This window comes from Semicossyphus pulcher, unplaced genomic scaffold (genome assembly GCF_022749685.1).
Source record: "Semicossyphus pulcher isolate SPU_LCO1_2020_fin unplaced genomic scaffold, fSemPul1.0.p SCAF_25, whole genome shotgun sequence".
In the NCBI taxonomy this organism is placed as follows: Eukaryota; Metazoa; Chordata; class Actinopteri; order Labriformes; family Labridae; genus Semicossyphus; species Semicossyphus pulcher.
In genome coordinates, this window is record NW_027211699.1 from 8660586 (window position 1) to 8687024 (window position 26439).

Here is a 26439-nt window from a genome sequence, read left to right on the forward strand (position 1 = left end):
TTACTAACTTTATGTCTTCCTGAGAGTCTCTGAGCTCCTTTGTCTTGTAGGTTCCTGTGAATCATTGCTGCAGACCGCCTTCTGCTGTGGACCGGCTTGACTCCAACTGCTACAACTATTGTCATCAGTCTTACTTTTATTAACTTTAATATATATGTTATTGCTAATATTAGTCATATTTTACCGTTATTATTGTCACTGCTTCTATAAATCTCTATTATTTGTTGTTATTTTTGTTGAGATAACTTTTGTTATGATTTGGAGCTGTGTAAACGAATTGTATAAAATTGGATGATCATGTTCTCTTACCTGTAAGGTGCAGCTGAGGAAGGTGTCTGGGTTTTGTGCTGAGTTGAAGGATGGGAGCCCATAGCTGGTCCCTGGGGTCAGGGGTCGCCCTTCTGGCTCCATGCTCCCCCAGAGAACAGTATGGAGTCCCACTGACGACCAGCCGGCCTACATTGTGCAGCCTCCTCTTCTCCTGCAAACACGAACGCACACAAGACAGAATAAAAGTTTCACATGTTTTAAAAGTTTATACATCATACCCAAAGCAAACTCAGCTTCTTCTAACTGCAGAAATCTGCATGCAAAATGTTTCTGTAACAACCAGCAGATTGTAAGAAGGAATAAAAAAGCACATGAGACAATATTAAAGTGTCAAATCTGCAGAATCTGACGAGCTCTGGCTGTCCCCAGTATCCTTTTTCCAGCTGTAGTTTTCGGACTGTCTGACCTATTTCCACAATATGTCTGCTCTTAAAGAATGAAACAGGGCGCTCTAATGGTTACATAAATAAGTGGCCTTTATATTCAGGCCCATGTCCTCTCCTGCTGCCCCTCTAAAAAGCAGCAAGATACCCGTGCACATCAAGGTGTCCCTCGGGTTTACCTCTGTCTCTCCAGAGGACGAGACTCATATCGATCCAGCCGCTGTCAGGTGACTAGAACAACAATGCATCCACGCACGGTGCATTTTAAACCCAGAACGCCCAGAAACTGCAGCTTTTTTAAGTGCAAATACTCACTGATTCGGCCTGGTTTGCGGCTCGCAGTGGAAACAGGCTGTTTAAGCAGCCTTCGTCATAGTTTCGGGACGGAGCTGAAGCTTTTACGCCCCGACACGATGCCCTCCGGAGGCTCGGACTGCTCCCGCGGACAAACTTGCTCTTTTAATCGCTGCTCAGGTTTTTTGCATGGATCCCTGGAAGATGCCAGACAGAGGACTCCATGTTATTTGGCTTGCAGGCACGCCACGGCTGCGTGCGTAACGTCAGCGGGGAGGGCGACGAGAAGAGTTTCGGGTAAAACAGCAGAGACAAGTTGAATAAGTTCAACTTTTACGAGATCTTTGATTTTCTCCTGGTTTCCGTGTGGTTACGCTGATTTACGTGACAGGCTTTGTGTTCTGACGTGTTTTAGTTTTAATGACACTTTCCCCCGCGACGATATAACACTGAACAGAGTCAGCGTGTGAAACGGATTAAGTTTAATTCTGTCACACATTTCTGGATGTAAAAAAAAAGTAAAGTATTAAACAATTTAGTGCCAATTTAGTTTAATGTCCATAGTTAAATACGCTATTTAAATATTGTAAATGACGTATTTACAAATACGCATAACTGATTAATCCATCTGGATAATATTAAACAGTTGTGTTGAGTTTATTTATTGATTATTAGGAGTTATTACATTTATTTAATGCTGGCATCAATGAACACCATTATACGGTTATCTGGCGCCATCTAATGGCGAGAGGTGGAACTGTGTGCTTCTATTAAATACACTCCCAGCAGCGCCGCGAAAAATCTCTATTAAATATCATTATAATGTTTCAAATATACATTAATGAAGTTTACATGTCCAAACTCTGCATTTGTTTTACTTAACTGACTTATTTATATAACGTAACATTATCGTTTCCTTTGTATACCATTATGTTGAGCGTATATCTGTACATGTACATACACATATGGTTCAATAAAGTTTTTTTTTTTAAAAAGGAAGAAGTACTGAAATATTTTACTAAAGTGTAGAAATACTGTTCAAGTAAAAGTCCTGCAATCAAAAGCAGAAAAGTACAAAAGTATAAGCGTCAAAACATTCTCACTTTACTACCAAAATAAAAGTCCTTATTATGCAGAACTCTGTGGCCCGTTTTACATTAATGAATATAATTGGGATGTTATTATGGATATATTAATGTGTACATCACTTAATGATTCAGGAGGTAAAGGTTGAAGTAATTGTGATACCTTCATACATTTAAGTAGCTTGTGAATCTGCCTTACGAATCACTAAAGTTCATTATTCTAACCTTTAGTAATTCATCATTTATTTGTTTATTATATTTTGTATTAATAATCAAATTTTAATGGACTTAGTGTAGTGGTTTAAAGTGGGCTTTACAGAAAATGGATTTACACAAGTAAATACCAGTTACGTTAAAATTGTACTTCTGCACATCGTGCTCCACCACTGGAGAAAACAAGGATTCAGATCCTATACTGAAGAAAGATGAGCGTTACCAAAGTTTAAAGTAAAAGTCATTGAAAACGTCCAAACGGCTGTAAAAAGAAAAGTGTACTTAAAGCATGAAAAGAAAAGCTGCTTGGTGTATTTAGAGTGGTCTCCTGTGTAATGAAGAAAAGTTTGGTCATAATGTAAATTTTTTTTTACTGAAATTCATCTCATCATTATTTTATTGCTGCTTTTGCATAAATATGCTACACAATGAAATATAATCACTGATTAAAAAAACTTGTCCCCCGTCCTGCTGATGCATCGACTGAATCGGTTCTATTTGTATATATTGTTGTTCTGTTAAATATATATACATTTATATAAGATGCATGCTCTGTGTGTACGTTCTTAATCTGTGACGTGAGCAGTTCAGCTGTAAAATACATGTGAATTATATTACACAATATTATCCTCTTATCTTTAGTGAAATAGAAGAATGTAGTAATCACACAAGAGTTCATTCAGAAACAGGTTTTAGTGTTTGAAAGGAAACTGAAACTTTTAGAACAGAAGACAAATATTTATTGATGCATTTTGGTTGATCCAGGATTCTTCCTCTTGACAAGACGATCTTTGTTATCTCTGCACCTCCTGAAAGGAAATTAAATACGAGTGAAAAAGTTATTCAATAACAAAAATTTAAAGGTACAGGACAGTATTATAATCAAAGTGTGTTTAAGGTTTCAAAAGTTCTCATGGTGCAGTAACACGTTTTATATACAGTTTACTTAGTAACCTAGGGGTCAGCCCCTCCAAAGGGTCACAAGAGAAATCTCAGGGGTCGTGGGATCATTAATGATCATTCATGTTAAAGAAGTTCTGATACACAAATGTATGTTTCTGGAGTTTTCTCCAATCACATTTGGAAGTCTTTCCCTCTCTCAGACAGTTTAAGTGAAAACATCTGAGATTTGATTCAAGAGAAAATCTCTACACACTGCCTTTAGAGTCACTTTATTTTGAAGGGTAATACAAATAAAATAATACAATAAATTAGACACTCAAATAAAGTACAAGCACCTCAAGATTTTACAAGCGTGAAGTATTTCCACCGCTACTAAGTTTCTGTTCATCACCACACTCACATGAACTCGTGCAAGGACAGAAGAAAAGGGGAACGGTTTAATGTCAGAGCTGAAGTTAGAAAATAAATGTGAAGATATGTGTTGTTTCATAATTTAATATTTGAGTATGGAACCTTTTTTAAAGCGTCACTATTACGTTATATAATCAAGCAGTGTAGAAAATGTAAGACTGAATAGTTATAGTTGCTAAAGTTCATCCTAACGTAGTTCAAATAGTCCTATTTCTAAAATGCTTGTTTGCTGCTGATTGAATTACATTTAAACATCTTATTGATCTTACTAAACTAAAACGTTTTCCAAAGTTAAGCTTCTTGTCAGTAATAATTTCCCATCACTTAAACTTGGTTGTGGCTTAAACAGATAAGATTGCAACTACCATAACTGCGGTGTTCCTGCAGGAGTTAGACAGTTAGAACATGTCCAAAATAAAGGGTTAAAAAATGAGGGATGCATTTAACCTTCCTTTTGCAGTGGATGTTCAGGCTCTATGTCCACATAACACCTGTTGATGTGTGTGTACGTACCCCAAAGTGCTCCCAGCCTCTGATCTCATTATACAGAGCGTCTCCGGGACAGGAAGTGCTCACCACCTGTCTGTGTCCCTGCAGGGTGAAATTGGCTTTCAGTCGCCCCCCACCGACGGCACATGATGCCAGCTGATCTCTCACCAGCCCCATGGAGTGCTGGGAAGGCAGACTGGAAGTGTAGTCTCCGATGAAGGACACGCCGTAGCCGATGGAGTTGTGCCCAAGGGTGTGGGCTCCCTGCCAGTGCCAGCTTCGGCCCACGTAGATGTACCCGTCAGAGCCTGCGACGAAGCTTTGAGAGCAAAGAGAAGCTTAGAGAAGCATTTGACACAATAAACCATCAGATCCTTGGAATAGCTCAGCTTGTACATGTTGATAAGTCCTCTACAAAAGGCAAGTTTGTCTCGGAGTTCCACAAGGCTCAGTGCTCGGTCCGATTCAATTCATCTTATATATGCCTCTTCTTTATAGACTTATATATACATACCTTGCATATCGTATATATCTGCTCAAGATGTAAAGTGTCCTAAGATAACTTTTGGTGCTATATAAACAACAAAGGATCGATTTATTTGCGCGTAAGAGCCTTAAAATCTCACTGTGTGTACCTGTAGCCGATGTCGTCCCAGCCTCTGTCGTCCTGGTGGAAGCGCTGCATGGAGCGCATGTTTTCAGAGCACTGCGCGAAGGTGAGACAGGGCTGTCCCGGGATGAAAGTGTGGTGGATGAACATGAAGGAGAGAGGGAGAGACAGGTTGGTGGGGGTTCCTCTGTACGGCTCTGCTCCCCACATGCAGCGAGGTATCATGGGTGGGCAAACTGAAAGAGATTCATGATAATGATCAATGACCACAATTTGAAAGACAACAGCTGTTGTCCAGATGTTCAAAAAAATGAATCTGTATCATAATGATGCAGATTTTGAAATCCAATCTTTTGCTATCCAGGATCATTTCATCCATCTTTTGTTCTGGTTTTTAAAGCTGAAGTCTAAACGGGACTACATGTCACTATGTAGTTAGTAGCTCTGTAAAGAAATAAGAAGTTGTTAAGAAAGTCCACAACTACTTTATGGACATTTTTACATGATATGTTACGACACGAAACAACACAGTGGGATACGATACGATACGATACGATACGATACGTAACAATATGATATAGTGCGGTGCAGTACGATACGATACGATACGATGTGATACGATGTGATACGATACAAAACCATGTAATACGATTCAATACGGTACGATGCGATGCGGTGCGATGCGGTGCGGAGCGGTGCGGTGCGGTGCGGTGTGAAGCAGTGCGATGCGATGCGATGCGATGCGATGCGATGCGATGCGATGCGATACGATGCGATACTATATGATACGATACAAAACCATGTGATACGATACAACATGATATGTAACAATATGATATGGTATGATACGACGCGATGCGATATGGCACGATACAATACAATACCATAAAAAACATGCAATACGATATGATATGATACGACATGTCACGACATGACACGATGCGATATGGTACGATACAATACAATACCATACAAAACCATGTGACACGATACAATATGATATGCTACTGTACGGTAGAATAGGATACAATGTGATACAAGTCGATAGAATTTACTGGCCTCACGTCTTCTTCATTGACTATATCACCGTAGCAGTTTAGCAATTGAATTCCACATTTTCAGAAATGCAAACAGTAAATTGTTGCAAGACCAACTTTTTATCACATTTACATTTTGTAAAATCCAGCCTGAATCCACCTTCCACAGGAACAAGATAATCCAGTTTCTTTGGATCAAAAGTATCCCAATCATTCTCAAAAGTTTTGAACAACACATACTGAAATTTTTATTCACATCAAAACGAACAACTGGATCCCCTGATCTGATTCCAGAACTCCTTTCATTAAGCACCTGTTTCAAGATTAGAACCAAACTGATGATATAACTGACCCATGTACATCTGGACAAGCTCTCTCATTCCCTCCTGCACCATGGCCTGCAGCTGCTTCTTCTCCTTCCTGTCCATCTTTACACGCCCCTTTAGTCTCCGCTGCAGCTCCTCTGATCTCACCACCTGTCTGCTCAGCACAGAGAGGTCCACCAGCTCCCTGAAGTTCTCCCTGCGACGGCGGCTGATGAGGCGCGGGGCCACATCCAGGCCTCCTGCCTCCAGCTGGTGGCAGTAGTACTCTGTCAGCAGGCTGCTCAGCTTCAGAGGATGTCTGGATCTGTCAGAGAACTCCATGCCCAGAACCACACCGTCCATGCCTCCGTGGATCTGAGCGGTGGTGAGCAGAGCCGGGCTGTCCGACAGTGTGAAGGCCTGCGGAGAGCTGATGCTGTCCCAGCAGCCGTCAGGGCCCAGGAGCCGGTTCTGAGGAGCACTGTTCCGGTAAGACCGGTTCAGGTGTTTGGCCAGAGTGAGCTGGTACAGACCGCGAACAGACCCGTTAGACGTGGACAGGAAACCAGCTTCTAAACCCAGCAGGAGCGGCGTGAGGGCGACAGTGGTGCCATCAGGAGTCAGGACCACGCCTTCCTCCTCCGCATCCTCAGTCACCCTGTGATTCACGGCCCTGCTGATGTAAGCTGAGAGGTCTGGGTCCAGTTCAGGACCACCAGAGTCTGCATCACCCAGGAAGCGCTGAATGAAGGTGTCATTAAGGCCAGCCGCCCTCCTCAGCTGCCTCAGCACAGATACAGGCTCCAACCGAGCTTCCCCTTCCTCCACCTGCTTCACCGCCTCGATGAAGTTCTCCATGTGCCGGGAGAATGAGGCTGCAGACGAGAAGAGAGGACACATAAAAGTCTTTATTACTCCTACAGTTGCATGTAATATGGCTAGCTAACTGTTAGGATAATGGCATAAAGTTGGTATGCTCCAGACTTCAGAAGTGTGACCTTTTACAGCTCCTAAAATTCTCCAAAATAAACCAGACCACGAGGACATTTCATGCTTGTAGACTCTTGTTTGTGAGGGATGTTTAAAGTCTTTTGTTTTGAAATAGAGGAAGTTTGTCAGGAGAGGAGGCAGAGTAACATGGCTGCTCTGCCTTATTCTCAGTGTGTGACAACTGTGGTGGAAATAACGTTCTCTTATAGTGAATGTAGATGTGATTTGTCTTCGGATCAACGAAAAAAAAAAACAAAGTACTAACAATCAAACAGCTGCTATGCAGTGAATCTTAAGCAGGGATAAAAAAGTCAAATTTCCAGGCAAGTAAAAACTTGCTTGTGGTTTATTATTACTTTTCTGTAGCAAATAAAACATCGTCTTTGTTTTCCGTCTTCGCCCTTTTTCCTGTGTCTACCTGTCTGATCTCTACATACCCATATATGTACCTTCTGCCTTGTACCCATACTTCCCACTTCTTAAAACAAAAGCATCAACAAATACTCAAATTGGCTAAATAATAATACAAATCTAATCAAACTAAATATCCTTTAAACAACAAATAAATGAGTGAATGAAATGATCAAACATCATAAAACAATGTGAAGCTGTATGTAAGGCTGGAACATGCTGATGCTTCAGATCATGCAGACTCCTTAAATGTTACATAAACACTTCATTACTGATTAACCTCCACAGATGCTTCTACTTACATGTTAATTAATGTATTTTTAAAGGCAGGACAACAGGTGCATTCAAATTAAAAGGTCCAGAACATAAAGAGATTTTTGTGCTGCTCCATTATTTTGTATTTCATCATCGAACATTTATGAGCCCATGCAGGGACATAAAGTAAATATTTTAGCTGTTAATCACTGTCAACAGGAGGAAAGCAACTAAAAGAGCGTTTTTCCAAGAAGATAAATAATCTAAATAATCTCTTATAAAGTATAAAAACATAAATGTAATAAAGCTGAAAGAGTTTTTGATTCAACACAAACAAATGTCATTTTACCTTCTGCATACGTGCTGACCAAGACCAGCACCAGAACAAGGCTCCGTTTCCAGCAGCTTCTCTCCATCCTGAACCTCCGACTGTCTGTCACCTCGTCTCCTCGCTCTCATTTATAGAAGTTCGCGTGCAGAGTAAGAGGCTGGTTATGCAATCACTGTAAACATACTGTAGATACGCACGCGCTCGCTCTGCTTGTGGGAAACTGACACCTGTCGCTTGTCCTCACGGCTCAAGGTCTCCCCGTACACAACACACATTGTCGGGTATTTTTCGAGGAATTCTCAAGTTCTGCAATAAATCTCAGACAGATCATGCGTGTCATTAATGTGGCTTGTGAAATAAACATTCTGGGAATAAAACGTGCCTCTCTGAAAACTCTGCAACCCTGTTTAAATCATTGGTAGTCCTCTCTGAGGCAATGAGCACGTTAGTGTTAAAATGCAGAAAACACCAAGCCAGCCTGCAACACCGAGGAAGTTCCACCACCATGAATCACATGTGTGCCGTGTGTTTCACTGACATGGATTTATTTATTATCTATTGCATGTGCGGTTAACATTGTTGAAAATTCAGCATTGAAGAAATCCCAACTGTCTGATAGTGACAAGAACAGGAAGTGGATGGTTGGGCTGGAAAGTACACAGCGGGCGGTCCAGGATGTAAATATCAGAGACTAATGTGACTAAAAACATGAATAAAATCACTCCTGTCAGTGTTTTATTATTATTATATTTGATGTTTTAAGGTAAATATTTTTACTGCATTTATATTTATTTTGCGTTTAACTGCTGTACATGTTCACAATTTTGCTAACTCTTTTTCCTAACCCATAAACACTTAATTGTTCAGTTAATCACTTTCAAAATGCAATTCATATAAGCCCCAATGTGCACAAATTTGTGAAATGCATATGTGTTTATACATAAGTATGTATATAACTAAATATTGGCATATTTTAACTTTTCCAGAGTCAGTTTATTAGTCTGCCAGTTGCCGTTATTACAGGTAGTAAGTTTACTCAGACATAACACAGATTAAGTTTTAGCCATCTAGTTTATTTATTGTGCATTTAATGACCATCATCAAGTGTCTAAAATGATAATACAAGATAATTCTAAAGAAAATAATATAATTTTTTTTATTTATCTTTTTGTATTGCTTTATTGTTTTAAGTGCCTTTTCTAGGTCTACCTGTCTTATTGTTTTTATTGTTTTTATTTGCATGTTCCTGTTGACCTTATGCGTTATCACTGCGATCTTGCAAGTTACTTCTCTCTGTTCGGCCTGGCGGTTGACTATTTATTCTGTTCCTGTTTTTACTTTGTCTGTCAAAGCACTTTGTAAACATCTGTTTTAAAAGGTGCTATATAAATAAAGTTATTATTATCATGATTACTATTATTTAAAGAATGTGAAGTAGATTAATGTAGGTGATTATAAGAATAGTGGGGAAAATACAATGAACATATTCTCTATACATGCATACATGCTATTGACTCCGGTACAGTAGGTGGCGCTCTGCTACGTAATTTTGCATGCAATTCACGGATAATTAAACCGTAAAAGGCGAAGAAGAAAAAGGAGACGAAGGGGAACTGTAGTGTCGCTGATCTCCAACAAGGTTCGTTTATCTTTAAAGACCTCGCTGTTATAAAATCGGGATCATTTATGTCATGTAATCTACACCGAATGTGTGTTTTTAGATCGTTTACGTGCACGGGCTCGCGTGCAGGTGTAACCGGAAGTCCAGCTAGCCTTTTCGCTAAGTAGCTAACAGCTAGTGGAGATCAGCTGCTCAAGGCTCAGTGGGTGTTTAAGCAGACACCGTGTGATTGTTGGAGCGTTTTATAAGCTGTCTAGTGTATTCATGACACAAAAAATAATGTTAATTTAATGTAGGGTGTTCAGCCTGTCGATAAAAGTCAGTGTAGTTAACGCAGTGTGGAAGTGGGGTTATTGTTTTGTGGTTTCATGTCATTATATACAAATCATTCTGTATATAACTCGAATATTAATGCTTGTTAATGTGAACATTTGTTATGTAGCTACATGATGTTTAAATATTAAACCTGACTGGGGTTGAGACGTGTGTCAGGTGCTGTTATTGTAGCTGGCTGCTTACTGGTTATCTTCACAATAAATATACTAATGTTAAGCTCTGCACTAATTTCTGACCACAAGAATCTTTTTGGCACACATTTTCTCATACAAGTGAATGGGAAAGTGTGTCCAAACTTTTGACTGGTAGTGTATATGTCATGGAAGCATGTTCTGTGGCGCTTCAGGACTCCTTGTTAGGATTATCTGCCACAGGCCATATTCATGAGAGACTATATTTAAATTTCTGTTAAAGATGGTCAACAACAAAAACGTCTCAGCTTGTTTAAGAACACATGTTTCCAGTCATCTCCTGCTAGCTAACAACAGTAACTAGTTATCACTGATCTGCCTCTGTGTGTCAGTTAATACTTACCTGTGCTGTGAACTTTCCCGTCATCTCTCTCCAGCAGAAAATGGACACGCGGTTCACTCGAGGTAAATCCAACATCTTGGAGCGACCTTTAACCCGACCAAAGACTGAAGTCAGCGTGAGCGCTTTCGCCCTGCTGTTCTCAGAGATGGTACAGTACTGTCAGAGCCGCGTGTACTCCGTGTCCGAGCTGCAGACCCGCCTGGCAGACATGGGGCAGAGCGTGGGAGCCAGCTTGCTGGATGTGCTGGTGCTGAGAGAGAAGAACGGGAAGAGGGAGACCAAGCTGCTGAACATGCTGCTCTTCATTAAGGTGAGCAAATGAAGTTTTTATTATACTTTTATTTTTTATTCATTAAAAGAATCATCGTTATTTATTGAGGAACTTTTTAACTCACAATTTTCTTTCCTTTAGGTGAACGTCTGGAAATCTTTGTTTGGGAAGGAGGCCGACAAGCTGGAGCAGGCCAACGATGACGACAAGACCTACTACATCATCGAGAAGGAGCCGCTGATCAACGCGTACATCTCCGTGCCCAAAGAGAACAGCAGCTTGAACTGCGCTGCGTTCACTGCCGGCGTCGTGGAGGCCATCCTCACACACAGCGGCTTCCCTGCCAAGGTGACGGCTCACTGGCACAAAGGCACCACGCTGATGATCAAGTTTAACGACTCGGTCATAGCAAGAGACAAGGCTCTGGACGGAAGATAAGACTGGAGAGAGATGCTGGTTATTGTTGATCAATACAGAGTGAAGATGAATCATCCAGGTTACTGAGCGAATGTCTGAGAGGGACTGATGGATGGATGAGAGCACCAGACTGGGCCACACAGAGGAAACATGCAGCTAGTTTGTTCAATTCTGTACAGTTTGTGATAATTAGTGTCGCACACAAAAACACCTTTTTTGTGATGTTTAAAATATTTGAATTAACAGGAAGAGGTCCAGATTTACGAGATTATTTCTCATGTTTACTCTTTCATTCCAGTTCGACCACAGCTGCATCTTTGATCTCTGTAAAATAGATTCATCACTAAGGCCGAGCTCGACGACCTTTAAGGTCATATTCTCACTAATTTTATTGTGTTATATTTGTACTGTTATTTTATTTAATGTGTGTGTTCGTGACAATGTTTGTAGCATTGTATTTTCAGCATTTTGACAGATTTGATTTCTTGAAAGTCGATGAAATTATGAATAAAAGCTTCAGCTGTTTTTTCCCAGAGAATTTGATTCCTGGTGTCATGAGGACGTCTGAGAAACGAAGTGTAGACCTTCAGGCTGGGAAATTTACAAAAAACAAACAGTCAAATCAATACATAATATTTGAAATATTCAAATGAATGAATTATAAATAAAACAGTTAATCTAAAAAAAAAAAACATTTCCTGTCCATCTCTTTGTCTATTGTCTATTGTCTATTGTCATTTCTTTTATGCCTTTATTCTTAGTGAGCACAGCTGATAGTGTTGGAAACAGGGGAAGAGAGAATGGAGGATGACACCTGGCAAGTCTGTGACCTCTGTACATGGGACACACGATTTAACCACTGAGCTAAACCAGTGTCCCGTTTTAGAATTAGTTAAGATTTTGGGAAACATGGTTACTTCTGTTTTCCTAAATGTGTGTGTTAGATGAGAATATCTCCACCACTCTCATGTCTGCACAGTTCTAATAAAGCTACAGCTAATTAGTTTATCTGAGCACAAAGTCGAGGAGTCAGCTAGCCCAGCCTTTGCCAAAGGTAATATGTACACACGTAGCTACAGTATAAACTACATTATTAAAATTATGTATTGTTTGACAAATTTAAAAGTTTTATTACATTTTTCCCTTGTAATCCTCCCTGAATCCACCTTTTGCTCAGATCAGGATAATCCGGATTTTCTTGGATCAGTTTTCCCAATCCCAGTCAAAGGTTTTACAACAACAATACTTAAAGGTTTAATCCAGATCAAAACAAAATTGGATATCTAATCTGATTTTAGAAAAAATACGAATTATTTGTATCTTTTGAACAACCTTTTTTCAAGATTTGATCCACTCAGGCAGCCGTAATCCGATTATCCCAAGTTATTCTGTCTTTCTGCTCCTAATATGTGTTTTCTGTTTATTGTTATTGATGGAAGTTTGTTTCTAAGGTGATCTTAAATAAAAGAGTAATGCAATAAAACTGACATGTGATTCTCAGTCATTACTACAGCAAATATTCAGCTTAAAATAACATGCTATCTGCCTGAAACATCAATCTGATCATATTTTCCTTGCAGGAACAGTGAGACAGGAGTCACGTGATGAAGTCACGTGATTACCAGGAAGCTGCGGACTGTTTACCTATGTGTCATCCGTTCACTGCGACACGCAGCATCCTTTCTGTGTGATAAAAACGCTTTAATAAGATGAATTCACTCACTGCTTGGTGTTAATGCCGATAATGTCGGTCTTCATCATCCCAGCGTGACCGTGAACGCGTCACCATGGCGTCTTCAAGTTACATCCAGGACAGCGCCACAGGTTTGTCAATATAACATCGTTTCTGTTTCCCTGTTTTTCTGTCTGGCTTCATGCCGACTGTCAATCTGTGTCTTTGAGTGTCTGTATCTTTTAAGTTAGTTGTTAAAGGAACATGAAAAAATGCTGTTTTCAATCACGCGCGTTCATTCATTATGCCAGGATGTGATTTATAGCATCTCGGATTTTACAAAGGAAACGCTTAATTTTAACGAGACTGCTGGATTCCGTTTTACTTATTAAACTGGTCCTATTTAAAGCCACAACATTGACCCAGCGTTCAAAAAATGTACTCAGTATCAGAATGATCCGGATTTGGAAATCCCAGTTTTTGCTAGCAGGATCAGCTAACCCGTCTTACCTTTGTTCCGGTTTTCAAAGTAAAAAAAAGTGGATTTGAGCAGCCCGATCCAGTTACAGACTTTTATAGAATTTTATTATTACTATTTATAAAATCTGGATTTCTAGTGCTGTGAATAGTACTGAATATTTCAATGTAGGAAGTAGAAGTGAGAAGTAGAACAGCAAGCATGGGCTTAGTGTTTTCATTTATAGGGACAAAAAACGTCAAAATAGAAATGTATTTTTAACAGTCAGACCTTATCTGACCCACAGCCAGTAAATAAAACCAAACTAATAGACATAACATTATCAGCAGACCGGAGACCTGCATTCATAGACTGGTACCTGAACCTGACCCGATTTACCACAACAAAACATGGACCCGGGTCTGGTCTTGATACCTGTACAGTCCAGGTAGACCCTAAAGACCTCCTAATAATAAGGGATGCGATGTTAGAAACATTTTGAACGTGGAAGTGACACATGAAAGTAAGACTTGAAGTGAAAGTTTGATATGACAGCTACAGTTTATCATTTTATGGGAACAAAAGCCTTTATTAGTTTCTTTATACAAGCCTAACATCTAACATCCTGATGTTTGGATCACATGTATTCTAATCCCATTTGAAAGTTTTGAACATATACTGAAGATTTTATCTAGATCAAAGCTTGATCATCGATTGTCAGAATACTTTCACTTCTTTTGAATAACCCGTTTGTAAGATTTTATCCAATCAGAGAGCTGTAATCTGATCAGAGTACTGTGAACAACTGGGCCATCAGGTTTACCCCATGTAAACAATGACTGATTCACACTCACAGGTGAATGAACGCTTAAAGGAACACTCCACGAGTTATACCTTTAGTTTCTGTCGTTTGATGTCCTCTGAGGACTGCGAATTATGATCAGAAAACGTGGCAAATTTCACATCTGACAAACTGTTGATTCTTTTTACTTTCCCAGAGAAGGACCGGCTCCTCTCCGTCGAGGCCAACTATGGATCACGTGATCTTCTCGGGAGCCCCCGTCCCTCGGTTCTGGTGGGCTCTGAGCTGCACCACAAGCAGGAGGAAGCAGAAGAAGAAGAAGAGGAGGAGGCCCTGAGGAGGAAGCTCAAATACTTCTTCATGAGCCCGTGCGACAAGTATCACGCCAAGGGACGCAAACCTTTCAAACTGGGCCTGCAGCTGCTCAAGATCATCATCGTGACCGTGCAGGTGAAACATTCGACATAAAGATCTTGTAGATAGATTTTGACTTGTTTTATTTATGACATTTTGGTCATAAATAACTGTCGTGTTTTTTCCTCCTTCAGTTGGTGCTGTTTGGACTCAGTAACCAGATGGTGGTGACATTTAAAGAAGAGAACACGGCCGCATTCAAACATCTTTTCCTGAAAGGTTTCCAGGACAACCTTCCTCAGGCCGTCCACACGCAGAAGGAGCTGTACAGCCACATCTACTTCGCCATCGAGCAGGTAGCTTCATAAAGAGTTATACAAGCTAAATCACAACAGACACATTCCTAGCAGATGTTTTTATTTGTGGTGCGACATTTAAGCTACAGCGCTCACTCTGAATATTTTATGAGACTCACAAAACAAAAAAAGAGAACGAACATCAAAGACTTTTACCAAAACAGTCTACACCATGCTAGCGCCCCGTCGTAGGATCCCCATTAGCACTGGTTATTCTTCTTCGCGTCCTCCACACTTACTATAAACGGACGGTTTGGAGTGGGCAGTCACACAGTTGTGGACGGAGATCAATAAATTGGGAACTGTAAGAATGCAGGAGGTGTAATCAGAACGTGGGAGCGACATTCAGCTGATTTATTTCTATTTCTCTGACAGAAGGAGGTCTTTTAAAAGATGGAGAGAAACATGAACCATGAAAGGTGTTCTTCGGATGCATTTCTAAATTACGATATTATAATCAATCAATCTTATTGTTACACAATTACTGCACACACTATAACACCATGAAAAACAACAAACTGCTCCTTTCATTTAATTCATTATCAAGCACAGAAGAACAAATCCAAGTTGATACAGGGCGTAAACTTAAAGTTATAAATTAAGAATAATTTTCTTTTTAATATGAATAAATAATAATAAAGATGAATCCTTCTCTTAATGAACTTTTAGTTACATTATTATAACACAACTGTGTTTCTCTGCTTTAACCAGGTTACATTTTATTTCTCTCATCTCACAGGTCACACAGACGCAGCTCATTCTGAACTACATTGCTAATTTCCAAACTCAGAAGCTTTTTTTTTCTTTTAAACAACCTGTTTTAATCTAACAGACCTAATCTGACCAGGTAACTTTGAACGACTGGGCCGTTAGTTAATCTCATTTAAACAACAACATTTACACGCTCCGGTGAATCAGAGCTCAAAGACACACCGCATGAGTTCGTCTTCTCAGTCTGTGTTGTTAACGTCCGCTGAGGCTGTGAGGGATGAGATCAGGACAAAATAACGCAGATGATGTCGTCATAGGGAACTTTTTATGAGTTTGAAGTTTTATCTGAGAGAGAGAGGACGGTGGATAGTGTTGGAAACAGAGGATGACAGAGGGTGGGAGACGCGCCACATCGAGGACTGTCGCCTCTGTATGTGTGACGTGTGATTTAACCACTGAGCAATAATAATAATAGTAATAAAAACTATAATAATAAAAAGGCTGCAGTAGTGAAAGTTGTTTTTCTTAATGATTTGGTCTTAAACCCTAAAATGCTTACTGTTGCCGGCTCCTAAAGCCAAAGGTGAGGTCATCAGATGTTTCTTTGGTCGGATCAAAAAACCCAAAAGAGCTTCAGTTTAGCAGCAAACACCCGACATTCCTCTGGAAAACATATTCACACATTGCTCATTTCTTTACAATGACTTTGCTAAATGTCTTTGAAAGAAACATTGCCGATATATATTTGTTATTAATTGATGATAATAACTTGAAAAAGCACCTTTTAAAAACAGATGTTGACAAAACACTTCGACAGACAAAGCAAAGGCAGGAGCTCAGATCACAGAATAATCAGTCAACAGGCAGAATAAAAATAAAACAGGCAGATCTCTGTAGGCAGTTAAAGCAATAAAGCAATACAAACAAAGAGATAAAGAAAGCAATAAAAGATCATAACAAAGATAAAAGACGACATCACATCAGAGGAAATAACAGATAAAAAGATTTGAAGCAGGACATCAGACGAGGACTTAAGAACAGATTAAAACCTTTTTTTAAATGTGTTTTAAAGAGTAACTGCACACTGACACATGTTCTTTGAGCTGTAATCTAAATGATAAAGCTGTACTGTGATGAAAGGCGATGGCGACTGTTTGAGACAAAGCTACGACTTGAAATGTGTATTAAAAAAAAAAATGTTAACGCCTGTCAATCCGCGGTGGGCGAGCCGCCCGATTGGCTGCTGTCCTCTTCCTTGCTGCCGCCCCGGGCCAGCCCCGCCCCTGACTGCCTGTGCGGTGCTGCTGCGCAAAGGACGAGAGGAGAGAGGGCGACTCGGAGCTGCGATTACTCTGAGCAGCACACATGGGGATAAATTACAATATGAAATATTTCACTGGTCTGAAAAAGTCACATAATCTGACGCTTTTTCGAAATGAAGTCGCAGAGAGGGTCGAACACACCCCCTCTCAGCCCCTCTCAGCCCCTTGCCCAGCACTTTTCAGAATCGTGCCGTGGGTGGAGTTATGGTCAGACCTGTGGGTGAAGTTACTCTTTAAAAAGTTGACATCACAAAAAAGCAAAGTGAATTTTAAGAAGAGATTTAAAAGAAGTCACTGATTCTGCAGCCTGATCTCCTTGGGCAGGTCGTTCCAAAGTCGAGGGGCGCTCACGGCAAAAGCACGATCTACTTTAGAGTTCAGCCTCGACTTTGGAACGACCGTAAGGGCCCTGTCGGAGTAGCTAAGGGTGGAGATGGCTCACAAGGTGTCAGCACATGTCAAACGTCAGAGAGCTCCACAGAAGAAATCCGGCTCTTTTAAGGGGATGAAGCAGAAAATATCTTGCTCGATATGGCCACAGATGCGGGAGAGTGTGGATGTTGGTTTCAGTGGTTTAAATTTGCAGGTTTTTCCACCTTAAACAGAAGATGTGACGCCTGAGAGGACCCATGTTTCAGCTGTAACTTTCCTCTCTTCCTCCCTCAGTACTTGGCTCTCCCTCAGATCTCTCTGGGTCGGTACGCGTACGTGTTGGGCGTCGGTGCGAACGACAGCGCCCTCTCCCTCTGCCAGAGGTACTACAGGAAGGGAACCATCGACCCCGTCAACGACACCTTCGACATCGACCCCCACGTCGTCACCGGTGAGTTCGCCTTTTCCGCGGTGGTTCGCCCCCCGGGTGTTTGGCGTTGAAAGCAGCCGTCTTACTTTGGGAGATGATTGTGTCAGTGAGTCATTGTGCTGCTGCTCCAGATATGTCAAGAAGTGCCCTGAAACTGTGCCCTACTTTTAAGGCTTGAAATAGTTTCCATCAGCAAAAACACAAGACAAAAGCTTTTATAGTACGCATCAGTCGTAACACGCCACGTCCTTTTTACAGCCATTTGCTGAGTTGGCAGAGATTTAACCAGCAGACTGTTAATATTGTCAGATTTCCTCCTTGATGCGTTGACAAAACAAAAATCACCCGGGGGACGGTTGTACGTTTGAGGAACTGTTGAAGAAACTTTAGACGTGTGGTTTGAGCTTCACATGATGTGGAAAAAAGGTTTTTAAAACTTCCTCATGTGATTTTTTTTTACTTCCTCATCCGTTATTTTCTCTTGTGTTTCAGAGTGTTGTGGACAGAATCCTCTGAACTACATCTCCCCCCCGGGAAGCAGCGACTACAAGAACTTCACTCTCAAGTTCTACAAGTCAGATTATATTATTGTTATTATTATTATTATTTACATCAGACAGAATAAAAGTGCTCACATTAAATCTGTGCTTTCGTCTCCAGGCTGATCAATGTGACGATTGACTTCCAGCTGAAGGCCATCAACATCCAGACCATCATAAACAACGAGATCCCCGACTGCTACACCTTTGCTATCACGGTGAAACATCTCCTCTGTTGTTCTTATATAAATAAACATCCTGCGTCAAACTTTCTGTCTGAAATCAGTCAAAGTGACTGATTAAAAATCAGAGATAAGAGTTGAGTTTACTTCCCTGCGTCCTGCTCTCAGATCCTCATGGATAACCGAGCGCACAGCGGCAAAATGAAGATCAGTCTGCAGAACCAGGCGACCATAAAGGAGTGTAAAGACCCCAACGTGAAAGGACACGGTGAGGATCGGATGCTGGAGGCTGTGTTTGAGGAGATAATCACTTATCTGACTCTCAATTTGTTTCTGCCTCTTTCTGGTGACAGCGGAGAGTTATGCGCGGGAGTTCTTCGACGTGGTAGTGGCGATCGTGTGTCTGCTGTCCCTGCTGCTGTGTGGACGCTCCATCCTCAGAGGCGTCCTGCTGCAGCACGTAAGAGGCATTTATGTAAACGTGGTTGTGTACAGAAGATTTATATAAAGATGGACGACATCTCCACCTCCTCTCGCTGAACAAAAGTGAAGCCACACACCTTTACCTTGTGTCCTTGGCGTGTTGGAGCCCTCAGGTGGGCTCAGTCTGCAGCAGAGCAGCTTCTTGTGTCGGTCTGAAGCAGATATTCACGCTTATGGAAAGTTCAATGACTGTAGTGTTAGTGTTAGTTACGTCTCCTCTCGCCGTTCCTCCTCTACTCTGCTACTCGGGAACAGAACGCTGCAGGAGCCGCATTTGTCAACAGAGCTGTCAATCATGAGGCCACACCCCCTTTTTATAGCATCAAATAACTAATTAAAAGTGTCAGAAAAATGAACGCATGGACATAAATCAGCATCATAAGAACTAACTATAATGACTTGCAATGTATTTGACGTGTATTTTGATGTTATAGTTTGACTCATCTGTTAACATGGAGGAGGCGGGCTTTATGAGCTATACTGCAACCAGTCAGCAGGGGGCGATAGAGAGGGTTTAGGGCGCTGTCATGTCGGCCATCTTTTTATACAGTCTCTGGTTTCCAGTCCTCTTCTACCTCATCTCTCTAAAAACATTGTGCAGATAAAAACAGACTCTGTTGTCGAGGGGGACGAGATTGTTTTTGCTCTACTTTCTGTTTGTAATCTGAGACGGAGTGTCTGCTGGCGTCTCAGCTGCTGTCGTGTGGAGCCGCTGCATTTTCTAATGTTTAAAAATAGAAAGTGACATCATCATTTTTGGTCTCATTGAGGCAACAAGCAAACACTCAATAACATAGTGATTCATTAACACGTCATCCAGGGCAGCAGAGTGACTCACTTGATGACAACAAGGGGAGCTCTGTGGCACAAATACAGACGGTGTCAGGCTTTGGCAGCAGATCATAATGTTTGTAGGATCAATCGGTTGTTTATTTTGGTCTTTTGATGGGATATAATGTCACCAGATACACTGAGGCAGGTTACAGGGTGCAGAGACCCTGCTGGGGATGTGATTCGTGTACTGACATGAACAAATAAAAGACTCTGCTTTTTTCAAATAGAATAAAATGGAGTCTTCTAGTTTTAGTTCTAAATGATTAATAAAATTAAATCCATTCTTGTTAGGATGGAGAGGGGAACGAGGACTTTAAGCTTTAACCACACCTTTAAGGCTTTTAAAGAACGGGCAACTTTATGTTTGCAGTTCCTTTTCTCTTCTCCACGCACATTTCAGGAAGTACCTGACAACAAGCTGGTGGAAATTAAAAGCAACACAAGACCGCCATGTCAAACCAGAGCCTTTCATATGTACACAAACTTTTATTTAAGGACTAAAGGAACGAGATGTAACTCGGCTTCTCTGCTTCCGTCTCCCTCTCCAGGAGTACGTGCAGTTCTTCAAACACAAGCTCGGCCGCTGCGTGAGCTGGGGCGACCGGATGGAGTTCATTAACGGCTGGTACATCCTGCTCATCGTCAGTGACATGTTCACCATCATCGGGAGCTTCATCAAAATCGGAATCGAGTCGAAGGTAAAAGCTGATGTGGTCCTTTGTTTGTAGCTCTTCTGTGCACTTCTCACTTTCTGTGTTTAACCACTTTGCTGTTGTGATGCAGAACATATCATCATATGACATCTGCGGCATCCTGCTGGGAACCTCCACCCTGCTGGTGTGGGTGGGAGTCATCCGCTACCTCAGCTTCTTTCAGAAATACAACGTAGGTCAAACACACACACGAACACGAGCAGAGATCACGGGAGAAGCCGGGATTTTACTTTGTTCATTTCCTGTGTTTGCTTTTCTCTCACAGATCTTGATCGTGACCCTTAGAGCTGCGTTCCCCAACGTGATCCGCTTCTGCCTCTGTGCTGCTGCCATTTATCTGGGCTACTGCTTCTGTGGATGGATTGTGCTGGGGCCCTATCATACCAAGGTACCGTACACACACTCTGCACACGCTCTGCACACACACTCTGCACACACACACACAGCGTCTCTGTGCAGGCCTGAGCAGGCATGAGTCACACTGACCTCAGGTTCATGTCAGCCTGCTTATCATAAAAGGCCCTGCAGCTGCAGCCCTTCATCTTTGCAGCTATGAATTATTAATGAGAGGAAAACTGACATTTATTAAATATGAATAATGAAAACATTCTGTGGATGTTTTTGTTTGCAGAGTTTTTGCTCTAAAGAAGGAAATCAAACCAACTTACAGACAGAAAGTATCAAAACTGACAAACGCAAAGTTTAATAAAGTCAAATCTTTATTAAAAAGGCAAAAAGTAACAAATCACACCCCTTAGAAATTATTGCAAACATTTAAATTCATGAAGCTTCGTGCTAAACTGGGAAGGTAAAAGATACAGCTCCAGAGACCACTGCGAAGAGTTCTTCTCTTCTTTGTGTTTGAGTAAAATGAACTTCAGTTTTATTGTAAACATTTCTTCTTCTTCCAAATCAAATCTTCTCATTCAGGTCTTTTATTTGCAGAATATGACGACTGGTTAAGAAAACCAAAAGATGTTTTTCAGAGCTCGAATAAAGCAAAGAAAACAAGTTCACGTTCCTGCTGAAACAACAGAAGAGTTCAGTGATCAGTGTTTGGTGAATCACCTGGTTTTTAATCACAGCGTTCATGCGTCTCTGCCCTCCTCCAGTCTGTCTCAGAGCTGTCAGGTGACGTTAGGCCGCTCTTATTCGATGGCTTGTGACCACCCATCACATTCAGGAGGTTTTCATTGGTTAGCATCTGGATTGGGCGTCCAAGACATGAAGAGAGAGATGCTGATTTAAGGAACATTTGGAGGGGTGTGTTACAAATTAAAGGGGCAGTCTGCTTATTTATTTTTGCCCACTAAAAAGTCCACAGACTCGCCTGAGAGACAGAATAAGTAAAGAATAGTGAAAGATAAAGCAGAAGAGGCGGAGATATCCTGACCTTTGTTTGAACTTCCTGCCTGCGAGGAGGAATGTTGTGTTCAGAGTCCTGCAGCTTTGTAATAACTAAAACATTCATTCTGTTTTAGGGATAAGAAGCATTTGAGCTTCACGGTGAGCAATAATACCAACATACTGTGTATCAAAACATCTTTGCACAAATACAAGATATCTAAAGACATGAGAATATCTCAAACATTCAAAAATGTTTAAAGTTTAAATAACTCTTTGTGCATTTATCCAACAAATTTCATGAAAAAACATGTTCGATTTTAGATTTCTTTTTATTCATGACGCAATATTTTAGTTAAAGACCCCCTCCAGTGAAAGTGTTTCACCTCGTAAACATCTCCATGTGGTGTTCTTCATGTGCTACAAGACACATCAGGGACAACATCAGCAGTCATCTCCATGGCTGGGCCTGTCCACTTTTAAACTGCAGTGTACCAAGGACAGGCTGAACAACACGCTTTCAGATTGGCAGGTTAGAGACGTCACAAACCTAAGGAGACAATTCCGTTAATTGACGGGGTGACGCTATGCATATCATTATGCGTAACCTATGGGAACCACTTCAGCGATGCGCGAGCCAGCTGTAACCGTCATGGTCTACTACTACTAACTTACTTAGTTACTACTGCTAATTATTACATTTCAAGCTAGCTAAGTTTCAACAAGTTGGCACTGAACGACGGCAGAGACGTGATTTGCTTTCATGACGCTGCTCTTTTGACTTACACAACCTTTTAGCTCAGGCTAAACAGACTCCGGGGATATGAAGCACTTAAATACTCCATGACATAACAAATAACAAAACAGGGATCACTTCCGTTGCAAAGTTTAAAGGGTTAAAAAGCTTTCAGGTCAATAACAAGACAGAAGAAGCTAAAAGAAATGACCCTGACCATATCTCAGTCTCATTTCCTCATTTAGATGCATTAATCTCACTTTTCATTCCTTCACCCCGTCCACAGTTCCGCTCCCTGTCCATGGTGTCAGAGTGTCTGTTTTCTCTGATCAACGGGGACGACATGTTCGTGACCTTTGCTGAGATGGAGCAGAGCGGCACGCTGGTGTGGATCTTCAGCCAGGTCTACCTCTACACCTTCATCTCGCTCTTCATCTACATGGTGCTGTCGCTCTTCATCGCACTCATCACCGGAGCCTACGACACCATTATGGTATGCTTTCACTCCGTTAGCCCTTGTTTCTGTGTCTTCTATGTTTACAGCTCAATACCTGCACAAAACTTACTTTACCTGCAGCCTCGGCGTAACACGGAAACATGATTGTGCATCTTTTGGTTGTCTTCCTCCAGGCGCAGACACAGGAGCAGGTGCGTGTCACCGACCTGCACGTGTTCATTGCAGAGTGCACGGACACGCCCAGCTCCGGCAAGTTCCGCGGGCCTGAGGGGTCGTCGTGCTCCTTCCTCTGCTGCTGTGAGTGGTGAGGAGGAGGAGGAGGAGGAGGAGGCACAAAGGGAGTAAGCAATCTGCGAGTGTGTGTGGAGGGGCAAAGGGAGGTTTTTAAACCACTATATTTCCACTCCAGCGACAGCCGGCTGCAATTTCGATCCTTTCCTGCAGCCCCCCCGCTGGGACGATAAACGCCTCGAGTGAACTGAACGACCTCGGAGCGCGCCGTCCTCGTGTTCGAATTTTGCATTTAAATTTGTTTCCGGGGAGAGAAGGACGTCCTCCGCAGTCACAAGCCCAATTACCTGCTTCGGCGTTTGTACCGTGTGAATAATTTATGGTCCTTTTCATGAAATGTTTGTTGTCTGATGACTCGACGGGTAACGCCAGTAAACACATCCATCGCTTTAGACTGAACACAGACTCCAATGAGGAAAGCGGACGCACATTTTCCCTTGACTGATCCACTTTGTTCAGGGTTTATCACCGTTTTATTGTCCACATGGCTGCACAGCTGACAGGGTTTTTGCACCTTCTGATTATGTAAATATATGAATGTCCTCCGAATCTTCACAGCAGAGGCAGAACAGACAAAATCAGCTGTAAGAGCGAGCATTAACTGCAGTTTGTATGCATTAGCTTCTTCAATATTTCAGTCGGGGCTGCTCCTCCACTCCCGTTTTTATTCTTCACTCCTCATCCTCTTTGTTCTTGCCCTCTGAGGAAGACGATGGCTACACCAGGAAGCCCTGCAGCCAACCAGGCAGTCATCAATATGTATGAACTGTTTCTGCTGGAGTCAGGTGACCACGCTCACCTCAAAGCTGAGCCTTTCTGCTGTAGGTTTAAAAAGCTCCCCGAGAGGCTGCGAGAAAATGTTCCTGAATATCCTTTGGTGTAAAAAAAATCAGGATTCAAACGATGTGAAGTGATGTTTAACGAAAGGGGAAATTTTAAGAGCTGCATATTTACAAAGGCAAAGAGCAGAAACACAGAAACCTTTATTATCACTGTTTATGACTGCACAAGGATCATCTGAAAGGTAAACATAATTTAGCCCCTTTCACACATGCACTCACAACAAGTTGCCCTCACCGCGGGAGATTTTCCCTGTCGGATGGGAGGATCTCATGAGGCTGAACAATTTCAGCGTTGGCCCTCACAGCCAGAAGCTCCTGAGTCTCTTCCTCTCTCCGGTCTGCAGACATCTTTGCTGTCATCTTGTAAACGATCCTTCTTTTTCAGCCTCGCTGAATCATCCTGTCACGTGTCGCTCTTCTGGTTTCACACCGACGTCATCACCCCACCTGATCGCTCGCACTCACCCCGACTTCTTGTGGAAATTTTACTCAGAAACAGTCTGCATAAAGTCGGGGTGAAAATTTGCCCGGGGACGTTTTCAGGAGTGCAGAGCAGGTGTGAAAGGGGCTTATGTTTGTTGTTGTTCTCCAGCTGTCTTGGCCGTTTAACACATAAACTATTTAGGGAAATACGTGTAAATATGTGATTAAATTGCAGCTTAACAAACCCATTAGTTCCAGAGTGAGGCAGCTGTTACTGCTACTCTGATAAGCTAGGCTAGTTTCCTTGTAGCCTGTTAGCAGGAGCAGTTATTCTGGTGTTAATTCTGTTTTTACATTATGACATCAGATTCAGCGACTGTCACGCTGGTATTTGTTTTATAAAAAGGTCAAGACAAACCAGTTTTATGAATTTTTACCATCTTAGTAAACACGTTTGACAAGCTCTGAAAGCAGAATGAAAAGAGACATGAAGTGAGAATAGCGTAACCCCCTGCTGTCTCTCACCAAATGTAGTTCAAGTTAAAGCTAAACTCATCAGCACCATTAAAAGGAAAAGCTAAAGGAAAGGGGAAAACCTGGGTAAGTTAGCCGTTGCTAATGCTAACTCACAGGCGCTGGCTAGTTTTCACTGCAGTTTTACTTCTGTTTTGTGGTGCTTGGGAATCATTCCCGTTCCGTTCTCCTCACATGTAACTACACATATCCAGGGTATAAACATTTTTACGGTACGGTAGGTCCGTCAAATCACATCTGTAGTTCCTGTGTTTCAGCTGTGTCTTGTGTATGAAGCTAACAGAGTTGTGTCACACTCTGTGAACTGACATTGAGGCCACATGTGGAAGGGAAATAGCTCTCTTGTTATCCTGTGAGCGAGCTCGGGTTTCTCTCCAAACCAGCAGTTCTTCATTTAACCTGTTTAAAGAAAAATGAATATTTGTGATGTTTGTAAAGTCGCTCCCGCGTGCTGCATGCAGCCACATGAAGCTTTAACGGAGGGATGTTCACGGCACAAAGTGTTTCACGGCTTTTTTATTGCTTTTTTTTAAGTGCTAACTCTTAATGATTTTGTTTACAGTCATTACAACGTGTTAATTTTAATGAATGTTATTTATACTTACTTGTTTGCACTCACTGAAGCCTGATGTACAGCTTCACTTGAATTAAAAGGTCACAAGGGAGCCATATAGCACAACGAGCACTGTACTGTAAATGTAATGCATGTGTTAGTGTTCTCCTGACACTATGGGAAGGTTCTTGAATGCCTCTTTGATTTGATGGGATCATTGGTATCGCTCACTACATGTGTTTCTTTATATTTTGTATGCTGTTTTATTTTTTTACCTCATTCTGGGAAAAAGGAAGTTTTATGTTTTCTGTATTAGAGGAACTCGACCAGGTTTTTTATTTAATTTGTACTGAATCTTTTCTGTGAAGTCGCTGCCTTCTGGATGAAAGAACATGTCGGCAAAATAAACAGAAGAGACTGTGAAAATGTGTCAACGCTGCGTAGATACAAACCTCACAGCTGTGTTATGGTATGAACATTTTTTTCCCCCTCACAGCAGAAACGTCATGTGTTTAGATTTAATAGTAAAATGCTCAAATGTTAGAATATAATCAACACAATTCAATTTAGTTATTAACACTGTTTCCCATCTGAACACACAGAACAAGCTCAGTGTTTCTTTAAGAACCACTAAGCAGTGCTGCCGTCTGATTTGTGGAAGAGAGAGGTTGTGCTTTGGTACTAAATGCTAGCATAAGCGTGCTAACATGCTTTGCAAGAATTCTAGCATGCTGATCCAAAGCATGTGAAATGTTGCAGGGTGATCATAAACCAACAGCAATAGTCTAAATCAACAGGTGATACTT

At 41.5% G+C, this 26439-nt stretch overlaps 3 protein-coding genes across 4 annotated transcripts; 2 read left to right on the plus strand and 1 right to left on the minus strand.

Moving 5' to 3' along the window:
- Positions 1-3050: 3050 nt before the first annotated feature.
- Positions 3051-10394, minus strand: pglyrp6 (peptidoglycan recognition protein 6). The gene is made up of 5 exons (XM_069676037.1): positions 8066-10394; positions 6108-6935; positions 4744-4954; positions 4133-4427; positions 3051-3114 (listed from the first exon to the last, which is right to left on the minus strand). The coding sequence occupies exons 1-5, from the start codon at positions 8130-8132 to the stop codon at positions 3100-3102; spliced, it is 1416 nt and encodes a 471-aa protein (XP_069532138.1). The 5' UTR covers positions 8133-10394; the 3' UTR covers positions 3051-3099.
- LOC138604173 (trafficking protein particle complex subunit 5-like) lies at positions 9623-12677 on the plus strand. Of its 2 annotated transcripts, none has more exons than XM_069676038.1 (3): positions 9623-9686; positions 10576-10848; positions 10951-12677. In XM_069676038.1, exons 2-3 carry the CDS (start codon positions 10579-10581, stop codon positions 11245-11247), a joined length of 567 nt encoding a protein of 188 aa, XP_069532139.1. In that variant the 5' UTR covers positions 9623-9686; positions 10576-10578; the 3' UTR covers positions 11248-12677. The 2 variants fall into 2 exon arrangements, with proteins under 2 accessions (XP_069532139.1, XP_069532140.1); XM_069676039.1 differs by having other exon boundaries at positions 9629-9686; positions 10573-10848.
- A 211-nt stretch (positions 12678-12888) lies between these two features.
- Positions 12889-26059, plus strand: mcoln1b (mucolipin TRP cation channel 1b). The gene is made up of 13 exons (XM_069676040.1): positions 12889-13050; positions 14354-14607; positions 14706-14867; positions 17567-17723; positions 18195-18276; positions 18363-18459; positions 18592-18691; positions 18777-18883; positions 20289-20438; positions 20524-20625; positions 20719-20841; positions 22820-23026; positions 23164-26059. Exons 1-13 carry the CDS (start codon positions 13014-13016, stop codon positions 23296-23298), a joined length of 1713 nt encoding a protein of 570 aa, XP_069532141.1. The 5' UTR covers positions 12889-13013; the 3' UTR covers positions 23299-26059.
- The last annotated feature ends 380 nt before the right edge of the window (positions 26060-26439 follow it).

Excerpts from the sequence above, each read along its gene's own strand:
- pglyrp6 (XM_069676037.1), bottom strand. The coding sequence starts at position 8,132 with ATGGAGAGAAGCTGCTGGAAACGGAGCCTTGTTCTGGTGCTGGTCTTG. Across the intron at positions 4,955-6,107 it reads GCTTGTCCAGATGTACATGG|TTTGCCCACCCATGATACCT; the intron begins GTCAGTTATATC and ends AATCTCTTTCAG. Across the intron at positions 4,428-4,743 it reads TGGGACGACATCGGCTACAG|CTTCGTCGCAGGCTCTGACG; the intron begins GTACACACAGTG and ends TTGCTCTCAAAG.
- LOC138604173 (XM_069676038.1), top strand. The coding sequence starts at position 10,579 with ATGGACACGCGGTTCACTCGAGGTAAATCCAACATCTTGGAGCGACCT. Across the intron at positions 10,849-10,950 it reads ACATGCTGCTCTTCATTAAG|GTGAACGTCTGGAAATCTTT; the intron begins GTGAGCAAATGA and ends TCTTTCCTTTAG.
- mcoln1b (XM_069676040.1), top strand. The coding sequence starts at position 13,014 with ATGGCGTCTTCAAGTTACATCCAGGACAGCGCCACAG. Across the intron at positions 14,608-14,705 it reads TCATCATCGTGACCGTGCAG|TTGGTGCTGTTTGGACTCAG; the intron begins GTGAAACATTCG and ends TTCCTCCTTCAG. Across the intron at positions 20,842-22,819 it reads TGGGGCCCTATCATACCAAG|TTCCGCTCCCTGTCCATGGT; the intron begins GTACCGTACACA and ends CCCCGTCCACAG.